General features: G+C 41.6%; 1 protein-coding gene across 2 annotated transcripts in view; it reads right to left on the bottom strand.

Moving 5' to 3' along the window:
* Nucleotides 1-232: 232 nt before the first annotated feature.
* The window catches only part of zgc:171572 (protein bicaudal D homolog 2), a 128,457-nt gene continuing 106,760 nt past the window's right edge, over nt 233-21,929 (bottom strand). Inside the window, exons 9-10 of one of the 2 annotated variants that reach the window (XM_060931602.1) lie at nt 5,422-5,659; nt 233-2,526 (exon numbers count right to left, since the gene is read on the bottom strand). In XM_060931602.1, the coding sequence (XP_060787585.1) occupies nt 2,524-2,526; nt 5,422-5,659 (241 nt within the window). In that variant the 3' untranslated portion in view covers nt 233-2,523. Of the gene's footprint in view, nt 5,660-21,929 lie in introns of both variants that reach the window. The other variant, XM_060931601.1, reaches the window with a different exon arrangement.

The raw sequence follows: 21,929 nt of genomic DNA on the forward strand, positions 1-21,929 counted from the left end.
AACTTGGGTGTTTCATTTTTTTGAATGTGCGTGTGTGTGCATGCAAGAGAGAGAGAGAGAGAGAGAGATGGATGATGAGGTCATCATCTGCCGCTGGGAACCCCCTGTTCAGTCTGGAAACAAAAGGTGGGCGGTGCTTGAATAATGGACACCAATTTGAATCAAATCATAGCAGTCTGAATTGCTCAAAGCCATAAACAGGAAACAGGCAAATAAACCCAGGAAACTGACCAACATTTTTAGTCCTTTTTATTGATTTTTAACCAGCATGACTACCTTTACACAGACGAGTATCCCTCTCAGGAAAACAAAACAACACTTTTTCTGGGTTAGTTCAGCAGTAATACATCACTTAATAGCTAAACACATTTCTTTTATCAATTTAACCCCCCCTTTTCTTTTCGAACCTGTTTCAAGTGGTTTGTTTTCCGTTCTGTGTAAAAGTTCCATAGCTGAAGAATTACATGCATATGACATTTTCCGCCACTAACCAATCATAATGCACATTACTGATAACAGTACTGTAAAACATTTCAAATAAATACCAACATATGGATGAAGTCATGATTTTATATCAAGGTATCAAACTCTCCTTGCGGATCAATACTGAACACAATATGACTATAAAGTTATCAGCTTGCTGAATAACACAACACTATCGCTTCCAGCAAACAGAAAAGCTCATTTGCTTTGAAATCAGCAGTTTGAATTGCACTTAATTGACCTTTTTTTCCCTAACTTCCCAAACATTAATTGGGTTTTTTTTTTTATGCCTCAACAAACCAATTGTGACTTTTATGGCACTATTCAAGCTTGTTGATGCAAAATGTTTTCTGTTTCCTGAAATTACAATGCTTAAAGAATATGTTAAAACAAAAAAAAAGATTTAAAAAAAAAAACAGCAAACATAAATTGGACAAAAAGAGGACACAAGTTCACTCATTTGTCAAGAATACTATCAATACCACGTTACCTTCACCAAACAAAGCTATAGATACACCAGTCTCCACCTGCAAACATCACACAAATATGTGGTGTCTGTCATTTTTTGTTCGTTATGAGGCAAATAGGATTAATTCTGATTCCCATCACTTGATTTAAAAAAAGACCTTTTGCTAAAACCCCTGAATTTGCTAAGAGGGTCACTGATCTCAAGAATTCCCTGCAATTTCATTTATCTAATGTCTAACAAAACACACACTCGCAAAACTGATTGTGTGTCTTTTGCACTTATTGCTGCTTCTAAGCATCCTCTGAAGGAAGAAATCCTGGTCAATCCTCTTACCTTCAGGAGAGGGAAACAACTACAAAAACTGAAACCTAAACTATAATTCTCTCTTGAAACAATGAAAGGCACTCCTGGTCAGAATAAACAGCAAAACAAACTAAACAAACAAAAAAAAAATCAAAATCAAATGGAGGGCATGAAAGTGGGAGCAATTCTCTTCTTTCTAATCTCCATTCTTTTTTTTTTCTCGTATCAAACGTAAAACAGTGTACCGAGACTTGGCACGATAAATAAAGAGAGAATGAGATCATTCCAATTTGGAATTAATTTTTACGCTTGCAGAGAATTCGTGAAATCAGTGATCCATAGAAAGCTTAAGTAAAGCGGTGCTAGAAGACCAAAAAAGAAAAAATCCACACCGTCGGTTGTGGATTTTGTTCTTTCTGAAGCACGCTTTACTGTGTTAAGCCAAAAATATCATCAAGTTTCTCCATGTTCACTTTGAACTATTCCTAAGAATAATAAATAGACAAAAAAGCCCAGCATCTGACCACCCGGGATTTTGTTTTAAAATATGGCAGTAGAACAAACGTCCAAAAAAAAAAAAAAACCCCACGATATAACATTTTAAATGATCGAGTGATTATAAAAAATATAAGTGATAACATGCTCATGGATTCATTTCACAGAATACAACAGGACTGGTTTGCAGTGTGAGTAGTTTTGGATATGTGAGTTGATCTGTGTTCTTTGCATACAGAGTGCATATATGAAAAAAAAATAAAACTATTACTGTCAATATATGTGCAGTATACAGCATACTCACAAACCAAAGCACTACAAACCTAACCCTAGATTAATAATGAAAGCAATATACCTATAATAAAAGTGCACAGTTTACAAAATAAAATATAACTACTCATTATAGAATCGTTTTTCTTTAACACTTTTCTTTGTTTTCCAATTTAGAGTGACCCAGAATATAAATTCTTATAGGTGGAGTTGAATTATCTGTGAGCACAGGCTTCCTACTGAACTAAAAAAAAAAAAAATTATATATATATATTATATTAAAATAAAATGGTAATGATGCCATTTTAACCATGTTAAATTTAGTTCATAATCATTTATCAAATGCTTCCTGTAAGAATTAGACCGTAAATAATTATTTGTTAAAAAAAAAAAGATAAAATCAGATATTTTGGTCTTCCAGTGGATTTCCTTTGGGCTAAAAGCAGAGTGAATTTATCAGCATGATGGAATGGCGACTGTCCCGCTCAACTAGGGGCTGAACTTTACTGCAAAATGAAAACAAAAGAAATAATGAATTTTAGAGCAGTTGAATAAATCAGAGGCATGCTGCCAGAATGTTCAATAAATGCCCACAAGCGGTGCAGAGATCAAATGAAAAAGTCTGACTACAAGAGTATTAGCGGGTTAGTCACCAGAAAATGAATTGTCGCTGACGGCTGTAGACTTTAACATAAGAAAGTCTCAGACTTAGTTCGGAAAAATAGCAAGCGCAGGAAAGCCACTGGCTCACAAGTAATAAAACCCCGCCCATCCCCTGTTAAAACTCCACCTACAAATGTGTCCTCGAATGATGATAAATCAGCACTGAGGTGGATTCCCAGGTGACATGCATGTTAGTAGGAAGCCAGGGGTGTGTTTTAATATGGTACCAAAGTTGAAGGAAGAAGTTCCTCAGCCTCAAAACACTGATCGCACATCATTAATAATCAGAATACTACATCAAGTTAAATGTGACAAGAAACAGAATCTGAATAATTGGTGCGAGTGTAGAAAATAATTAGAACGTTTTAAAGAATAATCCACCAGTTTCTCCCATTTTTGTCCTTTTACTTCTAACCATCCATTCTCTGCTTGTATCGTAAAAGCTTTTAAAAAGTCTAACAGTCCCATCTGAAGCCTTCACGTGTCGCTTAGAGGATGCATGAAGGAACAAAAAAAAAAAGAGTGGTCAGAGCCAAGCTGTGTGTTCATGTGAGTGTGCGAGAAAGATGAGAGCGATAGCTTTGCGTCTCTTTAATACAGTACATTATCTAAAGGCCTAACAAGGGCTTTAAATGCAGCACAGGCAGAAGCAGAGTTGAGGACTGAGGTCTTTACCACTTCCACATTCGCGCGCGCACACACACACACACACATGCTCGCACGCACGCACGCGCAACACACACTTCCTCTGGTGAGAAGGAAGCTGGCCTGGGAAGGTTTTTACCTGAATAGTATTTTTTTTATGAATATATAATACCTAAATCATTTTTACTTTTCCTCATCCTTCCTCAACCCTGCTTTTAGGCTAATAAAGCTATATATATATATATATATATATATATATATATATATATATATATATATATATATATATATATATATATAAATAAAAGTTTTCATCGCCGGCATAAGTTTAAGATAACTACAAGCCCCACACTATTTTTTTTTTATTTCCCTAGCATTAGCTTGCTATTTTAAAGCTTTATTTTACAAAACTACTTGAAGTGACATGATGCCGTGGAAATATTCAGCTTGTGCGTCACAAACTAAAACACTAAACACGGCTCGTGCGTTTCCTGAACACGCAGCTCCAGCACGTTACTGAAGTTCATGCGAGCGCAGTGTGCATCACGATATGACAATGCTATGGAAGGGGTTTTCTTGTTGTATTTAAAGGGAAAGCGGCGAGACAGAGGGAGCAAGCTGCTGACAATCTACAAGGAGAATGGTGTTACTGTAGGAGAAGCAAGGGAAAGATGTTCGTTACGAGAGGATCCACTCGCACACACATGCAAATATACCCTTGCACACAAGCACTGGGGTGAGACAGCATAATGACAGATTATCACTAGCTTTCAGACACAAGGGACAGGGCTTTACGCTGAGAAATGGACAGTTGCCAATAGAAAGCAAAAGACAGGCACTTTTCCAAGGTGATGCTTGTTGTCACTCTTTGTTCATCATTTGGCATCCTAACCAGTGTGCCTTGTGTGTTGTGCTCTTTTTGTTGAATCGAGTTGAATCATCACCAAATCAAAAGGTGTTGGTTTTTTTTTTTTTTTTCACCAATCAGATCAGAATCTGCCTTTTTGTGTGGCAAAATATGGAACCTGAGTCCCCTAGCAGAAGTGCACTTGAATTTGAGGACGTGAGCTGATTTTCCTCTCCTCCTTTATGCTCCAGTGTTATGGCTATGAAGGACTCTCTCCATGGTTTGGGGCTGGATCTATGGAGAGAGAGGAAATGCTCCTCTGTAATAATTATCCCCTCATGTAGAGCCCTGTTCATACGTGTGCTCGAGGTGGAGACAGAACCAAGGACACTATGTAGTATACACATTTTTTTGCAGCCAAGTGTCTAGCAAATTGCAGGCAAACAATTAGCTATTTGGGTCTTGGCCAAAAGCTTGCCAATTGAAATAATAATAATATCATCATCATCATCATCCCACTTCTGCCCACCTCCAATTGATCAAGATGGAGCCGAAAACGCTCCTAAATTTTCAGTAACCCGTTGTTCTGCTTTCACTTTTTTCCCCACTTCAGAACACCTACTGTTAGAAGTGGGGGATTTGCATATTAACATGTTTATCTATGTATACAATGTAAACATTAGTCACCTGATTACACAACGGGCTGCTGGGTTAGAAGAATGCTTTTCTGATGCAGGAGAGAGAGAGGGAAAGAATAAGAGGATGGAAGGATGTGTTCGAGAAAGGGAAAAAGGGGGAAGGATATCTACCAAGGTGCAGATGGCAGCTAGGTACACGTCACAACCACGACACGACGCCATTGCATTACGAGTGGTCAGGAAAACCACATGCGCGCTAACATACGCTCAGATATGGAGCTGCCACTTAAAATACAGCACCGTAAGTACAGAAGGAAGCAAACTGCCCTCTGTAGAACACATGAATGGCAGCCGTCATATTAGCCGTCTTCCACCTAGCTACTATCACACTGGTAGCCACGTTACCATAAGGCATAAAGATACACACCATACAGCAAATAATGAGCGAGAAAGCACATGAGTGGGGCTTTGTACACTGTTTAAAACATGCCACGTAAGACTTAGTCACAGTAGATCTTGTACTTTTCACTGCAGAACACAACCGGTGTTCCCAGGAGGCCGTTGGACTCGCCGCGACCCCCGCAGGTGGCAGTGAGGGGTGGACTTACATGTGACTGTGCAGGGTTGTGAGTGGCCTTGGCCCGGGAGGAGGCGGACTTGGTCTTGCTGTTGGCTCCGCTCCGGCGCGTCTGCTCATGGTCGAACTCGAGATCTTCTAGACGCTGCGTGAGGGCCAGCTTCTGCTGGATGGCCATGCGCAGGAGTGAGTTCAGGGTCTTCTTCTCATCCTCAGCTGCTGCCAGCTGCCTCTGCATCTCGTCCAGCTGAGTGACGTACTCGTCACAGCTAGCAAAAGTGAGGGAGGGAAAGAAGGGGAAAGTGGAGTAAGTATGGATGTAAATCATTCAATTTTATTTATAGACTCCATCTAAAATAACATCCACTGACCAAAGTGGTATATATAAACAAGTATTTTCCACAAGCTACTACTCTCGAACGATTTAGACAAGAACATACATACACGAATTATACACACACACACACGAAATGGTTTCAACCATTCTCAAAAGCAATGAAATAAAAATACATTTAGTGCTTTGATTTAGAAGACACGAGAGAATAACATGTCTGATGTCTAACAGTAGCCTGTTCCAGCGCCTCCGTGCAGAGACGGCAAATGCACCATCACCTTTGTTGCAGCTGAGACTGAGGAACAGCCAGCAGTAGCAGTGTGGTGGAACTTAAAGGGATCCTCCAGCGGATTTATTCTCAAACTTATTTTCAGTAAAAGCAGTCGCAGATTTCAAAAATCAAACTTTCATTTTCGGAGACCAAATAGTGTTCGACAGTAAATAGTGTTTTACAGTAAAATACCAGTGTATTATGTTTTTTACAACAATAAAAAGGGTACACAGTGTGTACTACACACTTTATCAGCACAAAATACTGCATGTCTGGTAAATGAACAAGGTCCACAGACCTACGTTGTGTGCAAACCCTCCTAAAAGCAAACCAGTTTCCCACCGACGGACCGACCGATGGGTCGACACGCAACTAAAAATTTCACCATCCCCCCTGGTTTGATTTTACAACTCGACCACTGGCCACAATGATGCTAAAGAGAAAGCGCAAGCTGGAACTAGACTGCATTTCCACAGAGAAAATGCCAAGTATGCTTGCTCAACTGGAACAGAGTGTCACCGACAGAAACTGTATCAGACATGAGACCTCATGCTGCAAAATCTTTGTTACATGATCTACAGATAGTGTGTGTGTGTATTGTATGTGGCAAAATATCACTGACACAAACTAGATCAGATATGAGACTTCGTGCTGCAAAATCTTTTTTTTTTTCACATGAGCTACAAAAATTGTGTGTGGGAAAGAGTGTGTTGTGTGTGGCTGTATGCTTTAAAATCTCGGTTTAAAATGGCTCAACTCGCAGTGCAACATGACACTTCACGCTCCAAAATCATTTTTTTACATGAACTACAGCTGGTGCTGGGTAAATTAACAGAGAGTGTGTGGCATGGTTTGAAACAGAGATTTTAGAGCACACAGCCACACACACTACACTACACACACACTTTCTGTCGATCATGTGTGGGGAAAAAAAAAGATTTTGCAGCATGAAGTCTCATGCCTGATCCAGTTTCTGTTGGTGAAACTTTGCCACACATACGGTACTACACACACTTTCTGTAGAGCATGTGAAAAAAGATTTTGCAGCATGAAGTCTCATGTCTGATCCAGTTTCTGTCGGTGACCCTCTGTTCCGGCTGAGCAAGCACACTTGGCATTTTCTCTGTGGAAATGCAGTCTAGTTCCAGCTTGTGCTTTCTTTTTAGCATCATTGTGGCATTTATATACTACTCAATGAGGCATAGCCAGAGGTGCCTCAGGTGGCTAGGTCACGTGTGCCGTATGGATCCAGGGCGCATTCCAAAGGATATTCTGTATGGGGAACTGCGTGAAGGATCACGTCCAGTTGAAAGACCGCACCTCCGCTTCAAAGATTTGTGTTAGAGAGACTTGAAGCTGGCGGGAATCGATATAAATAACTGGGAAAACATGTCAGACTCGCGTCAAGCCTGGAGGGCTGCGGTCAAAAAACGGCATGCAAAAGGCAGAGCATGACAAGAACAACCAACTCGTTGCAAAACGAGCGAAGAGGAAAGCTAGAGCGGCTGCTCCCAGAGACGCATCAGGCTTCATTTGCAGCTGGAAGGACTGTCACTCTGGAGTTGGCCTATTCAACCACTCTAGAATATTCTAGTGCTGCACCATCATCGCAGCTACCAATGACAAATGAGGCATACTTATTTATAAACTGATAAATTTGGTAAAGTACTTATAAAACTAGCAAAGCTACGATGTAAACAGAGAATATAAATAGCTGAGTTGCTCTAAGCAACCATTACCTGATGTCATCACATACGTCAAGCCCATCTGGCATTTTAAAGAAAACTCATTTTTCTCGAACACTATTTAGATTAGATTAGTTTAGATTAGATAGAACTTTATTGATCCCTTTGGGAGGGTTCCCTCAGGGAAATTAAGAAATATTTGGTCTCTGAAAATGAAAGTTTGATTTTTGGAATCTGCGACTACTTTTACTTGAAATAAGTTTGAGAATAAATCTGCTGGAGGATCCCTTTAAAGGTCTCGATGAAGGATGTATACCAAGCTTGTCTGCAATGGAAGAGGGGGCCAGTCCATTTAGGGCTTTAAGACAAACAATAAAATTATACTGGATCCTACATTTAACTGGAACTAAAGAAGGGAAGATAAAACTGGGATAATATGATTCCTCTTATTAAAGAAAATAACTGTTAGATGCTGGTGCATGAAACAGTGCATCTATATACAGATTGCAATTCTCATCTGTGTTTAATAGATATCATCCAGGAAAGGGCTTGGAATGATTCAGTGTACCTACCTCAGGGACGTTCAGTGTTCTCTGCAAAGGGGCAGCAATGCTGCAGGAGCACATCGGACTGTAGAACTTGGTCAGTCTTCAAAAAGCTAATGGCTGATTTTGCAAGCCAGACTTCTAGCTATTGCTTAAAAGTCTGACTGATTTAGTCACTATGTGGAAAACAATGAGGTAAGACTATTTGACTGAGAATGTCCTGCTGCAAGTCTCTGCAGCACATCGTGAGAGCAGCTGAGAGGATCATTGGTGTCTCTCTCCCTTCTCTAATGGATATTTATAACTCCCGCCTCACCCGCAAAGCCATCAGGATTGCAGGTGACCCCACCCACCCATCTCACAGCCTCTTCAGTCTGCTGCCGTCGGGGGGGAGACTGCGGAGTCTCCGGGCCAAAACCAGCAGGCTCAAGGACAGTTTCTTTCACCAGGCAGTCAGGAGGCTCAACTCCCTCCCTGTTCTGCCTCTCCTCCCCCCTCTGCCCCCTGCCATAGATTCTGTTCGCACACCCCCCTGCCCCCCCTTCAGCATCTGATATGTCATCCTCACAGTTCCCCCCCAACACACACACACACACACACATACATACATACATCTCATCATTCATTAACACACTGAACTCAGGGACCGCACATCTCACTTTACCTCGCTCATTTGCACTATTCCGCACTACCTCACCTTAACAGCTGCGAGTTTGTTTATACTGCTTATTTCATGTTTCATGTTTACCTGCTATACCTCAAGTGCCCTTGACTGTTTGGTTATTTGAACCAATTTATGTGTGTGTGTATATATACATATGAGTGTTTAGTCTACGTCTAGTTCATATCTAGAGTGTTTATACTGTTTATATTGTCTGTTTGAGTGTTTAGTCTGTCACTACGTTTACATGCACATAGAGAGAATCGAATTTCTGCCGTTGCTCGACTGAAATCGAAGTTCAAAATGCCATGTATACACCTTAATTCGGCTGAAATTGAACCGAACTTGATTTCTCGGAATCGAGCTACACGACCTAGTTTATGCGATTTCTGCCGAGCTACTTTGTGCATGTATACCCTATCGAGCTAGTTGTCGAGCTACTTCCGGAAGTGACGAGTGACGAGACCACAAGCGGGAAACACAACAGCCTCGGTCGGCATGACAACAGTAGTAGCGAGCAGCAGAAGAGGTCAGGAGGAACAAACGAAGAAGAGAAAATGGCAATGTAGAGCTCTCTGAAGTGTGGGTGGAGCACAGAGGACGGCAGGACAAAGCTTCTGGTACTAATAGGCTTTTTATTGTCAGACTTTTCAGTTTAACAGCCTACTTTTATTCTTGAGAGAAGCGCGCGCGCACGCTGTGTTCTAGTCCCGGGATGAGCTGTCCCCTCTGCCTCCTTAAATAGGGTGCGGTTACTGGGAAGACACACACACAGGTTAATTACCGTCAGGTGTACCATCGTTCTGCCACTCACCTTCCCTGGCTCCGCCCTCCTGTCACAGACCGGCGCTTGACCACGCCCCCACTGCCACAGGCAAGCAGAAACGTGCACTTCTGGAGCAATGAGGAGACAGAGTTCATGCTCATTCAGCTTAAGGAGTTGAATATATTAAAATTCATGGACGGGAGAAAAACGTGCAATGGAGAACACGGAACTGATAACTTTGTTTACACTCTTGAATAGCTCTTCTTCATGACGACAACCGGAAGTGTACCAACACGATGGGGCGTGTAGCGCCACCTGTGGCTCAGGTGCACAATGCACCTCACACAATAGCCCGATTTCATTGTGTGCATGTAGGATTGGATTTCTCTGGCACCCCTGCTGGGACCTTCAGCTCGATTACCGACAGCAGCTCGATTTGGATGTGCATGTAAACGTAGTCTGTGTGTAGTTCTCATCAAGTGTTTACACTGTTTATATTGTCTGAGTGTTTAGTCTATGTCTAGTTCCTATCTAGAGTGTTTATACTGTTTATTTTGTTGTTTGCTTTTTTCAATTATTCTATTTTTATTTATTGCATTGCCTGTTTGCACCGTGGGTCAGAGAGGACTGATATTTCATCTGTGCTGTATGTCGAGCATGTATAGCACATTTGACAATAAAGTTGACTTGACTTGACTGTATTTATGTGAAATGCAGGGGAGATAATAATGAAATGGTGATATCACAACTTGGAACCACCAAGGCACAGTAATGACCAGCAAATAAATACTGTGTTGGTGTTCAGCTGTTCGTTTCTGCTTTGGACTGATAAACAGTACATTGAGATGTGCACATCTGGAGTTATGAATAACCAATGAGACTGTAACTGTCAACATTTTGTCATGGCCAGCAAAGTGTACGATATGCATCAAATGGTCAGTGGATGAAGTGTCTAACTCGCAAGAATAATTATTTGAAGGCTCAGGCCAATTGATTAAACAAATGGAACCAGGTATGGCTCCTATACATACCCAGTATAAAGCAGCTTAAATTGGTAAAAAGCTTCAAATATCTAAAAACAATAGGACAATAATGTTAATTCTTTACATCTTCGGTCAAACATGTGACGGCATCTTTAGACTTTGTTTATCGAGCCACAAAAAAAGTGAAAATTCCTTTTACTATAGTTTCACTCTATAAATCTATTTGTGATATTGACCATGTTACCTGCTTTGTACGAAAGGCCAGATTTTCCATGAGTCTCATCTCTTCTATGGAAGCACATGCTCAGAAGACACTCTGATGGATTTGATCTGACATGACTCAAGCGTACACGGTCATTAAAGCAAAAAAGGGGACATACCAAATCCTAAGAAACTCTGAAATTCACGTAAATATTTAAAAGATTCTATTACATTTTAAAAAAAGAATGCCAAACAGAAGCTAATTTTCATTTGTGCTCTCACACTTTTGGACCCCACGGTATACGCGCTATCACAAACACGTTTCACCACTTATCTTTGTGGGGCGTGTTTCTGACACGATTATGACTTGTGCAACAGTAGATGGCGCTCTTGAAGTGCAAACACTCCTCTTATTGTTCAGATGCTCAAAACTCCCACAGTTCATTTTTGATTCTGGTTCTGTGAACAATGTGTCTAGTGCTGTAGGGGGTGGACAACATACCAACACATAAGACGTATGCAAATCCACTACAAAATATGGATCACCTAGTGATGTATATTCACCTCGGTACTACACCATGTGATATTAAAATATGCAGTGGCCATTTTTACTGGAGAATCTAAAAGGTCAATGATGTATAAAGAGAGAAACTATTGGGTGATACAACACTCTCCATTCAAACAGACAGAGAGAGAGAGAGAGAATGCCAAAGAGAAGCAGAGATGGTGATGAAAATTAACAGGGAAGCTCTTGAGTGAATACAAATTCCCTTTTGGAATTCATTTTTGTATGCTTAGTTTTTGTTCCTCTGTATGCACCAGCCTACACTCACTCTCTCTCTCTCTCTCTCTCTCACACACACACTCACTGCACCCTGTATGTGGTAGCCAGACATGTGAAAATTGAAGCAGTCTGCATGTGGCTCTTTCTTTAGCACACTCTCTCAGACTTTATTATTCTCTTCCATCTTCTTCCTCTACTGGAATACTGCATTCAAAAATCTCATCTCATCTCATTATCTCTAGCCGCTTTATCCTTCTACAGGGTCGCAGGCAAGCTGGAGCCTATCCCAGCTGACTACGGGCGAAAGGCGGGGTACACCCTGGACAAGTCGCCAGGTCATCACAGGGCTGACACATAGACACAGACAACCATTCACACTCACATTCACACCTACGCTCAATTTAGAGTCACCAGTTAACCTAACCTGCATGTCTTTGGACTGTGGGGGAAACCGGAGCACCCGGAGGAAACCCACGCGGACACGGGGAGAACATGCAAACTCCACACAGAAAGGCCCTCGCCGGCCCCGGGGCTCGAACCCAGGACCTTCTTGCTGTGAGGCTACAGCGCTAACCACTACACCACCGTGCCGCCCCGCATTCAAAAATACTAATATTAAATAACAGAGGGGAACCGTCAGGGCCTTCTAGACCTTCAGAGAAGGCCCAAACATATCATCATTTCAAATGTTATATTTAGTTTCTTTCATAATTTCATTATAATTATTCTCTTCCAATTTTAGTTCGGCCTCATTTTCTATCAAATTTGCTTCAGAAATGAAAGGGTTAATGTCCTGAAAACATTCAAATCGAGTTATCCAATGAGATTTTTTTGTTTGTTTGTTGTGTCTAGGCTGAGAAGAGTTTCGAGCTGCTCACTCATTGGTTAGGACTTCATTGCTGGGACAGAAGGCCACGGCAGTGTATGTTTATGTACGAAGTGACAGATGAATTAACCAATCAGATTTTGATTTATAGTGGGAGGGACCAAAAATTTATCACCCTAGGCCTTCTTGAAGGTCAACGCTAGCTTAACCACGAATCAGCACTATCAGCACTGCAGTGAAGTCACCTTCCAGCCAGTGTAGCGTTCCTAAGTAGTGCTAGCGAACGCTAATAAAGCAGTCAAGCCAGTCGAGAGCAAGTAGCACAGGCTAACGACTGAGAAACTACGATTTCTGTCTCCAGACTCTTCTTCCACACACGCTCACTACAGTATTTTTCACTCAGACTTAAGTATTCATTTCCCTGTGTAATTTACTTTGTTACTTTTAAAATCAACATCGACGACGGCACGCAACGGAGAAACCTGGCAGCCTGCTGCTAATCCCTTGCAAAATCCTTTGCCCTGTTGCTGTTTTGGTGTGTCTGACTAAGTTTTGGCTGCGCTGAAGTCCCAGCTCTAATAGTAACGGTTCGCCACTGTTAAATAAAATTACTAAATACCCAGCTAGCACTGCACCATTTTTATCACGTGTCTACCAATTTACTTTCCTTCACTTCTCCCCATCTCTGGCTTCAGGTAACATGATGTGTCCAAATTCCTACAATGATATACCAAGCTTTAATAATCGGTTTCAGCAGCTACTCCCGCACTCTGAACTGTGCATGACAAAACATGTACTTATGTACGTTGCAAAAGGTCAAGGTGAGCATCTTCATGTACAACCCCAAATCAGAAAAAGTTGGGATGGTATGAAAAATGTGAATTAAAAACGCAGTGATTTCTAAATTTACTTTGACTTGTATTTAATTTCAGACAGTATGAACCCAAGACTTTTCACATTGTGTTTGATCAACTTCATTTAATTTGTTAATACACACCCATTCCTGCATTTCACAGGCATGAAAACGGGTCGGGGTGAAAAAGGTGAGAAGGGTGCGCGAAATGGTGACGTGGCCTCTGGTGTTGTTTTATTTTGTTTGGGGGGGGTCCTCCCTCAGAATAAATATTATAGCCTCCTTACTAAGTATATTGTATTGACATTTGCACAAGGACATACAGTACAAATACATGTAGTTATAGTGAAATTATGCCCTGGAAAAAAATGCGAATAATAGAACAAAGAAAGTGGAGAACACACAAGGAATAGTGATCATTTTTTCCTTTTATTTGCTTGGACCACCAGTGTCTCCATGGCCCGCTTTCGCCGAGTTGCCACATGTTTCAGCCTTGCCCGCTTCTCTCCTTCAGCAGTCTGTTTCTTGGCTTGCTGAGCACTGCAAGTTGCTTGAGAGCCATACTTGCTCTGCTGCTGCTGCTTTTCCTCCTTGTTCACCCTCTGCTGGTGTTTGTATGTGGCTGCTGCAGAGTTAATGTTCTTGCACAATGTTCTGTCCACTTCCCCAAACTTCACGTCCTCCCTTCTAAAGAGCTGCATAGCTGTCTTCCCCCTGGACATCAGCGTGTACTTGACCGTCTGTATTGCACTAAATGTTTCCACGTTCATGTTGCCACTCCTTTGATCAATTACATCATTCATCAGACTAAATGAGGACTCGACTCTAGGTCCATGAAAGATGGAGAGGCAACACTTAACCAGTGCACCCAGGGAGGGGTACTTGTCTGGTTTGTTGAAGACATGACCCCACCACTCCACGATGCTCTCTCCCTCCTTGAAGCTGGGGATGGTCAGGTCAACACTGAACTGCACAAGTTCCCTCTGGATATCCTGGTCTGCTGGCAAGAGGTGCCCCAGCATACCACTCAGCCTGCCGAGATATGGAAGTACCTGCAGCTTTCAGCTCTTTTTAAATCAAGGCTGAATACTTTCTTCTTTGCTGCTGTCTTTTATTAAATCAAATTTGAGACTTTTAATTTGATTTATTTCAGCACGGACAGCTTTACAAAATGGCGTCTCCACTATACAGTGCCCTATATAGTGAGTAGCGGGCAATTTTGGACACAGGGATTGTCAAAAGACGCGCGCACCCTCTTTCGAATGCTGACATAATCAAGCCGGAAGTTTTGTTTGTTTTGATGGCAAATCAGGAAAGTTAGCAAAAAGTAGGAAATTCAGTCCGATGACTCAATCCAGCTTCCAGCGGTCTGGTCTGCACTCTGACTGATGTGTGCACGCTCTGGCCAGCAGGAGAAGAGGCGCGAAATGATGCCGCTTGCCCTTCGCAGCGAGATGTACTCATCGCTATGGCGTCAATATCAAAGCAGGAGGAGGAGGCGCAAACCGTCACAAACTGTCTATGGGTGCGAAGCGACCTCCTTGTCCTTTGGGTCAATATCAAACCCCCCAATTTTTTTTTCTCATTGGATCTACACGATTCACTTAGGTCACCCATTTTGGTTTCAAAACGGCGAACTTCGCCGAAAGGTGAGGGATTTTCATGCAGGCCTGAAATTTTCAGGCCTGCAACAGTTGGGACGGGGCACTTTAGGGATAGTAATGAGATAAAACAAATAATGATGTGATTAGAAATAGATTTTTATGTCAACAGGTGAGTGTAATCATGATTTGGCACAAAATCAGTATCCAGCAAAGGCCTAGTCTTTGAGGAGCAAAGATGTACCGAGAATCTCCAGTTTGTCAACAAATGCGTGAGAAAATTATTGAAAATGTTTAAAAACAGTGTTCATCAAAGAAATATATGAAGGGATTTGAATATTTCACATGCTACAGTGCATATCAAACGATTTAAGGAGTCTGGAGGAATTTCGGTGTAAAGGGCAAGGGTGCTAGCCGAGAGCTGAACACCCGTGATCTCCGATCCCTCAGACAGCACTGCATCAAGAACCGTCATCCATCTATAGCTGATAGAACCACATGGGCTCGGGATTTGGGACACCTTTGTCAAGCACGACACTACGCCGGCTAGAAGGTAACTGGACTGCCGTGCTAACAGCACCAAGTCGCAGGTAAGCTCGCGTTGGCCTTCGCTAACGCTACTGCTGAATGCTATGCCGGCTAGAAGGGAACTGGACTGTCGCGCTAACAGCACTGAGTCGCGCGTAAGCCTTCACTAACGCTACTGCTGAATGCTACGCCGGCTAGAAGGGAACCGGACTGTCGCGCTAACAGCACTGAGTCGCGCGTAAGCCTTCACTAACGCTACTGCTGAATGCTACGCCGGCTAGAAGGGAACTGGACTGTCGCGCTAACAGCACTGAGTCGCGGGTAAGCTCGCATTGGCCTTCACTAACGCTACTGCTGAATGCTACGCTGGCTAGAAGGGAACTGGACTGCTGCACTAACAGCATCAAGTCACAGTTGGCCTTTGAGAATGCTGATATGAAGAGTGTGTGTATGTATTATAATAATAATAATAATATTGGCTGGCTTTTTTTCATGGCTGATCAGATATATTCCATTCAGCTAGCATGATATTGAACGAGTCGAAGACGAGTTCAGTATCATGCTAGCTGAATGGAATATATCTGATAGACCACTCAAAGCCAGCCAATATTATTTAAATGTTGGATACTTGTACAATAATAATGTTGTATAATAATGTTTTCATGCTTATGAGGCTCTGTTATTGGCATTGTCTTATTAGTGTTTGAAGTGAACTTTAAACTTTTACCTTATATTTAATGCCTAAATATATGCTCCGGCTATACATTTGATTTTACTTTTGACCTTAAAGGTCCCATGGCATGGTGGTTTGTTGATGCTTTAAACAGGCTCGTGGAGGTTTCCGGATGTTATATCCGCAGCCTTTCTCGAAATGAACCCTCGGCACGTAGATATAGCCTCCTGGGAGAAAGCCCCATTTCAGCCCTTTTCCCAGTGCGTCGTTTTGCTAATGAGAAGCAGGAGGCGGGGAAGGGTAGAGGGTGGGGGCGGGTCTTATCATTAATATTCATGACATGTAAACGTGTTACCTCTGATTGGCTAACAGCACTGTGACGCTACCTCCAGTGGGTCAGAACAAGCGGATGTGGGTGTCTTACTATGGCGAGAGAGAAGGAACAAACCGCGAAGGGAAAAATACCGCGCGCTGATGTCATTAAGGTGCGACGCGAGGAAATAAAATAAATTCAACAAATGTTTGGGTTTTTACTGAACAAACAAACAAATAAAATGAACGAGTGACTTAAAAAAAAGAATGTGGGTGTCTTTGTAAAAACTGTTTTGATTGGCTATTATAACAGAGCATGCTGCATGCTTTTTGGTTTTGTAGTACAGAGTACCTGGCTAACTGCAGGAAGCGGTTAGCTGCACAGCTAATGTAGCCATTGCAAGGCTAACGTGGCACTGATTTTAAAACACGGCAAAACGACTTAACAGTTATACCTTACCTGTTTGGTGTTTGTTGCTGATGCGGCAAGGATGCTTGGTACGGACCCAGGCTTCAGTGACAGTTGATGTGCAAAACCTGCCCTGTACTGTCCCAAGTTGTGGAAACATTCCTCAGGAAAATGCTTCCGACAAACATACACCGTCTTAGGTAGACTCGACGGCGTATTATTGGAGTAAATAAAATTAAGCCACTGCGTCTTCAGGGGCTCTCCCGTCGGCAGTAAAAACAGACTCCTTTCTGTGTTGTCACATCCAAGTACAGCGCAATTTCCATGTTTCGCTTGCTTAGGTGATGCCATGTTGCTGTGTCCTCTATGGTCTCCTCACTACAACTGGGCGGGCAATCCATACAGTGGGTGGGAATCCAGAGGGGGGGCGTGGGGATCATCTCCCTTGCTGACGTAGTAAAGGGAAGAGTTTATCAACGCGCCGTTTTGACGCGCCATTCTCAAATGTTGGGCATAGTTTGGTTTACACATTATGAAATTTCTAGCCACTGGGGTGACTTAAGAAGGTCAGAGGAACTCATTTTAACGTTAAAAAACCTCAGAAAGTGAAAATTTCATGCCATGGGACCTTTAATAAAAGGTAAAAATGTACAATATAAACGACGTAGATCTGTAGTTCTAGTGTACATATATTCAGATTCAAGACTGTTTGAGGCTTCTGATGTTCAAATTTATAAACTGAGACATTTTGGGCTTTGGATATTTTATACATTGTAGATATACTCAGTAACATCTGGAAGATTGAATGAGCCATAAATGAATAATTCTGCTCCAGGCTTGCTCCCAATGACCAAGTGTTTCTGTCGAAGATGATGTGCTATTGGTTGCACAGGTCTTTATTGACTGACTGCTTCACCATCATTTCCCACGGGAATGAACTTTGATCCCGGGACTGCAGCTTTGGTGTAGACGACGTAAGCGTACAGCCTCTTGTTTGTGAGTGAAACAGAGTCTGTATGCATGTACGCACGAGGGGGTGTGTGCTCTCAGTCTGACCCAGACGTACATGCAGACTGACAATGAAGATCAGTGAGGCTCCATTAGCCACAGTCTTCCCTTGAGAATGCTCGCTCAAAAGATGCACAAGCTCAAATGGGGGTGGGCAGACCTTTTTTCCCGGGAAAAAGGGGACGGGGGCACAAAAACAACTATGTGTGGGAGAAGACGATAAAGTGGAGCTCTGGAGGACCATGGGGGTGGGTGGAGTCCTATTGTGAGGCATGGTCACTGCATATAAGCCAGCCAGAAAGAAGCTGCACGTTTAGAGGACATTTAAATGCGCACACAAATAAAACAGCCCCCAGCTGTTCAGGCAACATGGGAAATGGCACGCTACTGAGGTGGATTAATAGTGACATGGAAAAAAGAAAGACAGGAAAGTCAGAAGGGGAAAAAAACCGACAAGGACACACTAATGTGAGTTTTATTGCCAAAAGAGTATGTCTGCACATCATGCAAATTACACTAGGGGTTGTATTTTTTGTGAAAGCTTTTTTACTTACTCTCTCTCTCTTCCCCCACCTCTCCCTTTGTTTTCCTCTCTATCCACAAATATGCGCATTCTTAAATACTAAACCTTTAAAATCTTCACTGTCCATTTATTTCTCCCCACAGTAACAGAAACTCACACGCTGATCTCTTATCATCTCTGAATGAAGCATCGCTAAATGTATCTCGAGCCATTTCTAGAACATTACATATTACCAAACAGAGACATGATGGGGAAACAGGGCTCTGCTTAAAAATCATAGCAAGACAAGCCATCTCGCTTTTGGGCCAGCACAAATATTAAATGCACAAAAGCCAGCCAATCAGAGGCGTTACTGTTCAGTGTTTTAACCGAAACCTCAGATGGGGTTGTGAGAAACCTATCCTGTAAATCGTCGCTGTCAGGTCAAAACCTGCTATGTGACGTTTTTCCTTTTTTACAGGAGACGTAAAAAACTGAATACAACTCTGAAATAACAAGCTGAGAAGCCAGTAAAAGTTGTTCTATTATTAGCTTGGTCAGTTAAATATCCATCAAAATAGCTAATTGCAGCATTATATTAGCGTAAATTGCAAAAAAAAAAAAATCATGCTTGAGAATTGACCTAAATTGTCACATAGCAGGTTTTGAACTGACAGCGACAAAATATTACACGGACTGGGGGGATGAAAATGGATGAGGCACGGCTTTGATACAGCAAGCATGTTCTTAGGTGTGTATCTGCGTTACATGTATTAATTCTGTGATCTCTGTAAAGCCTGTTTTGGTTTCAGGGTCTAAATCTTTGTCTGCATCTAGTTCTAACGACAGCATAGACGCCTCCTTTCTAATGTGATCTGATCAGACACTGCAATCCACCAAAAAAAAAAAAAAACCTTTTTCATATTCTCATTCTCTCTCTCTCCCCCACACTTCCTATCAGGCTGATAATGGTTCGCAACAGCAGCTACCCTGGCCCTGTGGTACAAAGCAATATCAGATTCTGCAGACTATCTTTGTGTGTTGGTTGGTTGGCATAACAACAGTGCTCAAAATAGATGACTGTGCCTTGAGGAAACATTTTCCCTATTTGCGTATAAATCATATCTACTCAAACTGGAACACTGAACAATACCCAAAACAGTAATAAACTATATTCTTAACATTTTCCATTCCTGAAATATAACCGACTGAAATTTAATCTCCCTCCCAGTGAAAAACATCCGTTGGTTGGGGGAAAAGGTTGATATCAACCACAAATTATAGTATAGTTCTATTAATACAGCATCGTGTTCTGTAAGATTGCAATAATACGACTAAACATCCTGACTCCTTTTCAACCACACCACTCTTTTCATGGAACACCTACACTAAGATAACTCCTATTAGATCATCAACGTTAATGGACTGCTGCAGGGACATGGATATAAAGTTACAAGGCAGCTGGAAGCAGTCTCTGATCAGGTGCAGATATAGAATTACTTCAAGAGATGTTCAAGAGAGTTACAAGGAGGCCAGACAGACCAAAACCAAGGGTGGGACTATATATATATATATATATATATATATATATATATATATGAGTGATTCCATGCTTATGGGTACTGAAATGGGGACATGAACTTATTTTTAAAAATTCACCTAAAACCATTTCTTTTTTTTACCATCAGGTCACAAAACATGTAATCGTTAATGAATGATATGTTAAAAGATAACTTTAATTTTCTGAGATGTAATAAAAACATATTTATATGCCAAAGTCAGAACGTAACAGAAGTGTTGTGGACATATATATTCTCAATTTTAACAATGTAGAATTACTTTTTGAAACATAGGAAGGTGATCTCATCTCATCTCATCATCTCTAGCCGCTTTACCCTTCTACAGGGTCGCAGGCAAGCTGGAGCCTATCCCAGCTGACTACGGGCGAAAGGCGGGGTACACCCTGGACAAGTCGCCAGGTCATCACAGGGCTGACACATAGACACAGACAACCATTCACACTCACATTCACACATACGCTCAATTTAGAGTCACCAGTTAACCTAACCTGCATGTCTTTGGGGGAAACCGGAGCACCCAGAGGAAACCCACGTGGACACGGGGAGAACATGCAAACTCCACACAGAAAGGCCCTCGCCAGCCCCGGGGCTTGAACCCAGGACCTTCTTGCTGTGAAGCGACAGCGCTAACCACTACACCACCGTGCCACCCTTAGGAAGGTGATGTTTTAGCAAATATAATTAATAAACATGTGTAGTAGAATAAACATACACATTCTTTCAATAAGATTAACATGGTATATAGCTAGACTGTAATTAATTTGTAACAGACGCGAGATGGACAATCGTAACAGAAGTAATGTAACAGACATCATTTTGGAACTCATAGGCTTGACTTTGGCATATAAATATGTTTTTATTACATCTCAGAAAATTAAAGTTATCTTTTAACATATCATTCATTAAAGATTACATGTTTTGTGACCTGATGGTAAAAAAAGAAATGGTTTTAGGTGAATAAGTTCATGTCCCCATTTCAGTACCCATAAGCGTGGAATCACTCATACATATATATATATATATATATATATATATATATACACACACAACACATTGGAAGGTTATAGCTAAATCCTGCATCACATGGTTATCTTTAAAAAAAAAAAAGGACAACTCTGCTCATGATGGCACAGAGTCTCCATCAAAATCTTACTACTGTTAATACTTCCGCATCCAAGTGGTTTGTGATAAAAGTCAAAACACAAATGACTTAGATTTACCTACATACCGTATATGCTACTCACAATCTCTAACTGATGGCCTGATCAGTGACAGGGCTCTAATTTTTAGCCCACTATCTAATCTTAAGCCTCCAGAAGCCCAGCCTTACATGTTTACATGTAAACACAGTTGTGTCTTTTACCATATGGCCCTCTTGTTAAAGTGCCATTCCACCATTGGATGTATTTTTTTGGCATAAAATACAATATATTTTATGACAACATGACTAGACAGAGAAATCTTTTAGCTTCAAAATGATATCTCAAACATAATTTTTTGACAACGACAAGTATATTCATTTTGCGACCAAAGTCACCTACCCTTTTAATTTCCGCGCGGTAGTGAAACGTGATGTCATCGGCAGGTTCCCCTTCTTGTGTACCACGTGGCACAGATTATCAGCAATGGCGGATAGAACGCGATTGTCAGCTTCGGAAAAGAAGCGAAGGAAAATAGCAAGTGATGCCCAAAGGAGACGGTCGATGGTGAATATCGGCACAGCAATCGACAAGTGGAAATCGCGTTCTATCCGCCATTGCTGATAATCTGTGCCACGTCACACGTGACGTGGTACACAAGAAGGGGAACCTGCCGATGACATCACGTTTCACTACCGCGCGGAAATTAAAAGGGTAGGTGACTTTGGTCGCAAAATTAATATACTTGTCGTTGTCAAAAAATTATGTTTGATATATCATTTTGAAGCTAAAAGATTTCTCTGTCTAGTCATGTTGTCATAAAATATATTGTATTTTATGCCAAAGAATACATCCAATGGTGGAATGGCACTTTAATA

Source organism: Neoarius graeffei, chromosome 10 (genome assembly GCF_027579695.1).
Source record: "Neoarius graeffei isolate fNeoGra1 chromosome 10, fNeoGra1.pri, whole genome shotgun sequence".
Taxonomy (NCBI): Eukaryota; Metazoa; Chordata; class Actinopteri; order Siluriformes; family Ariidae; genus Neoarius; species Neoarius graeffei.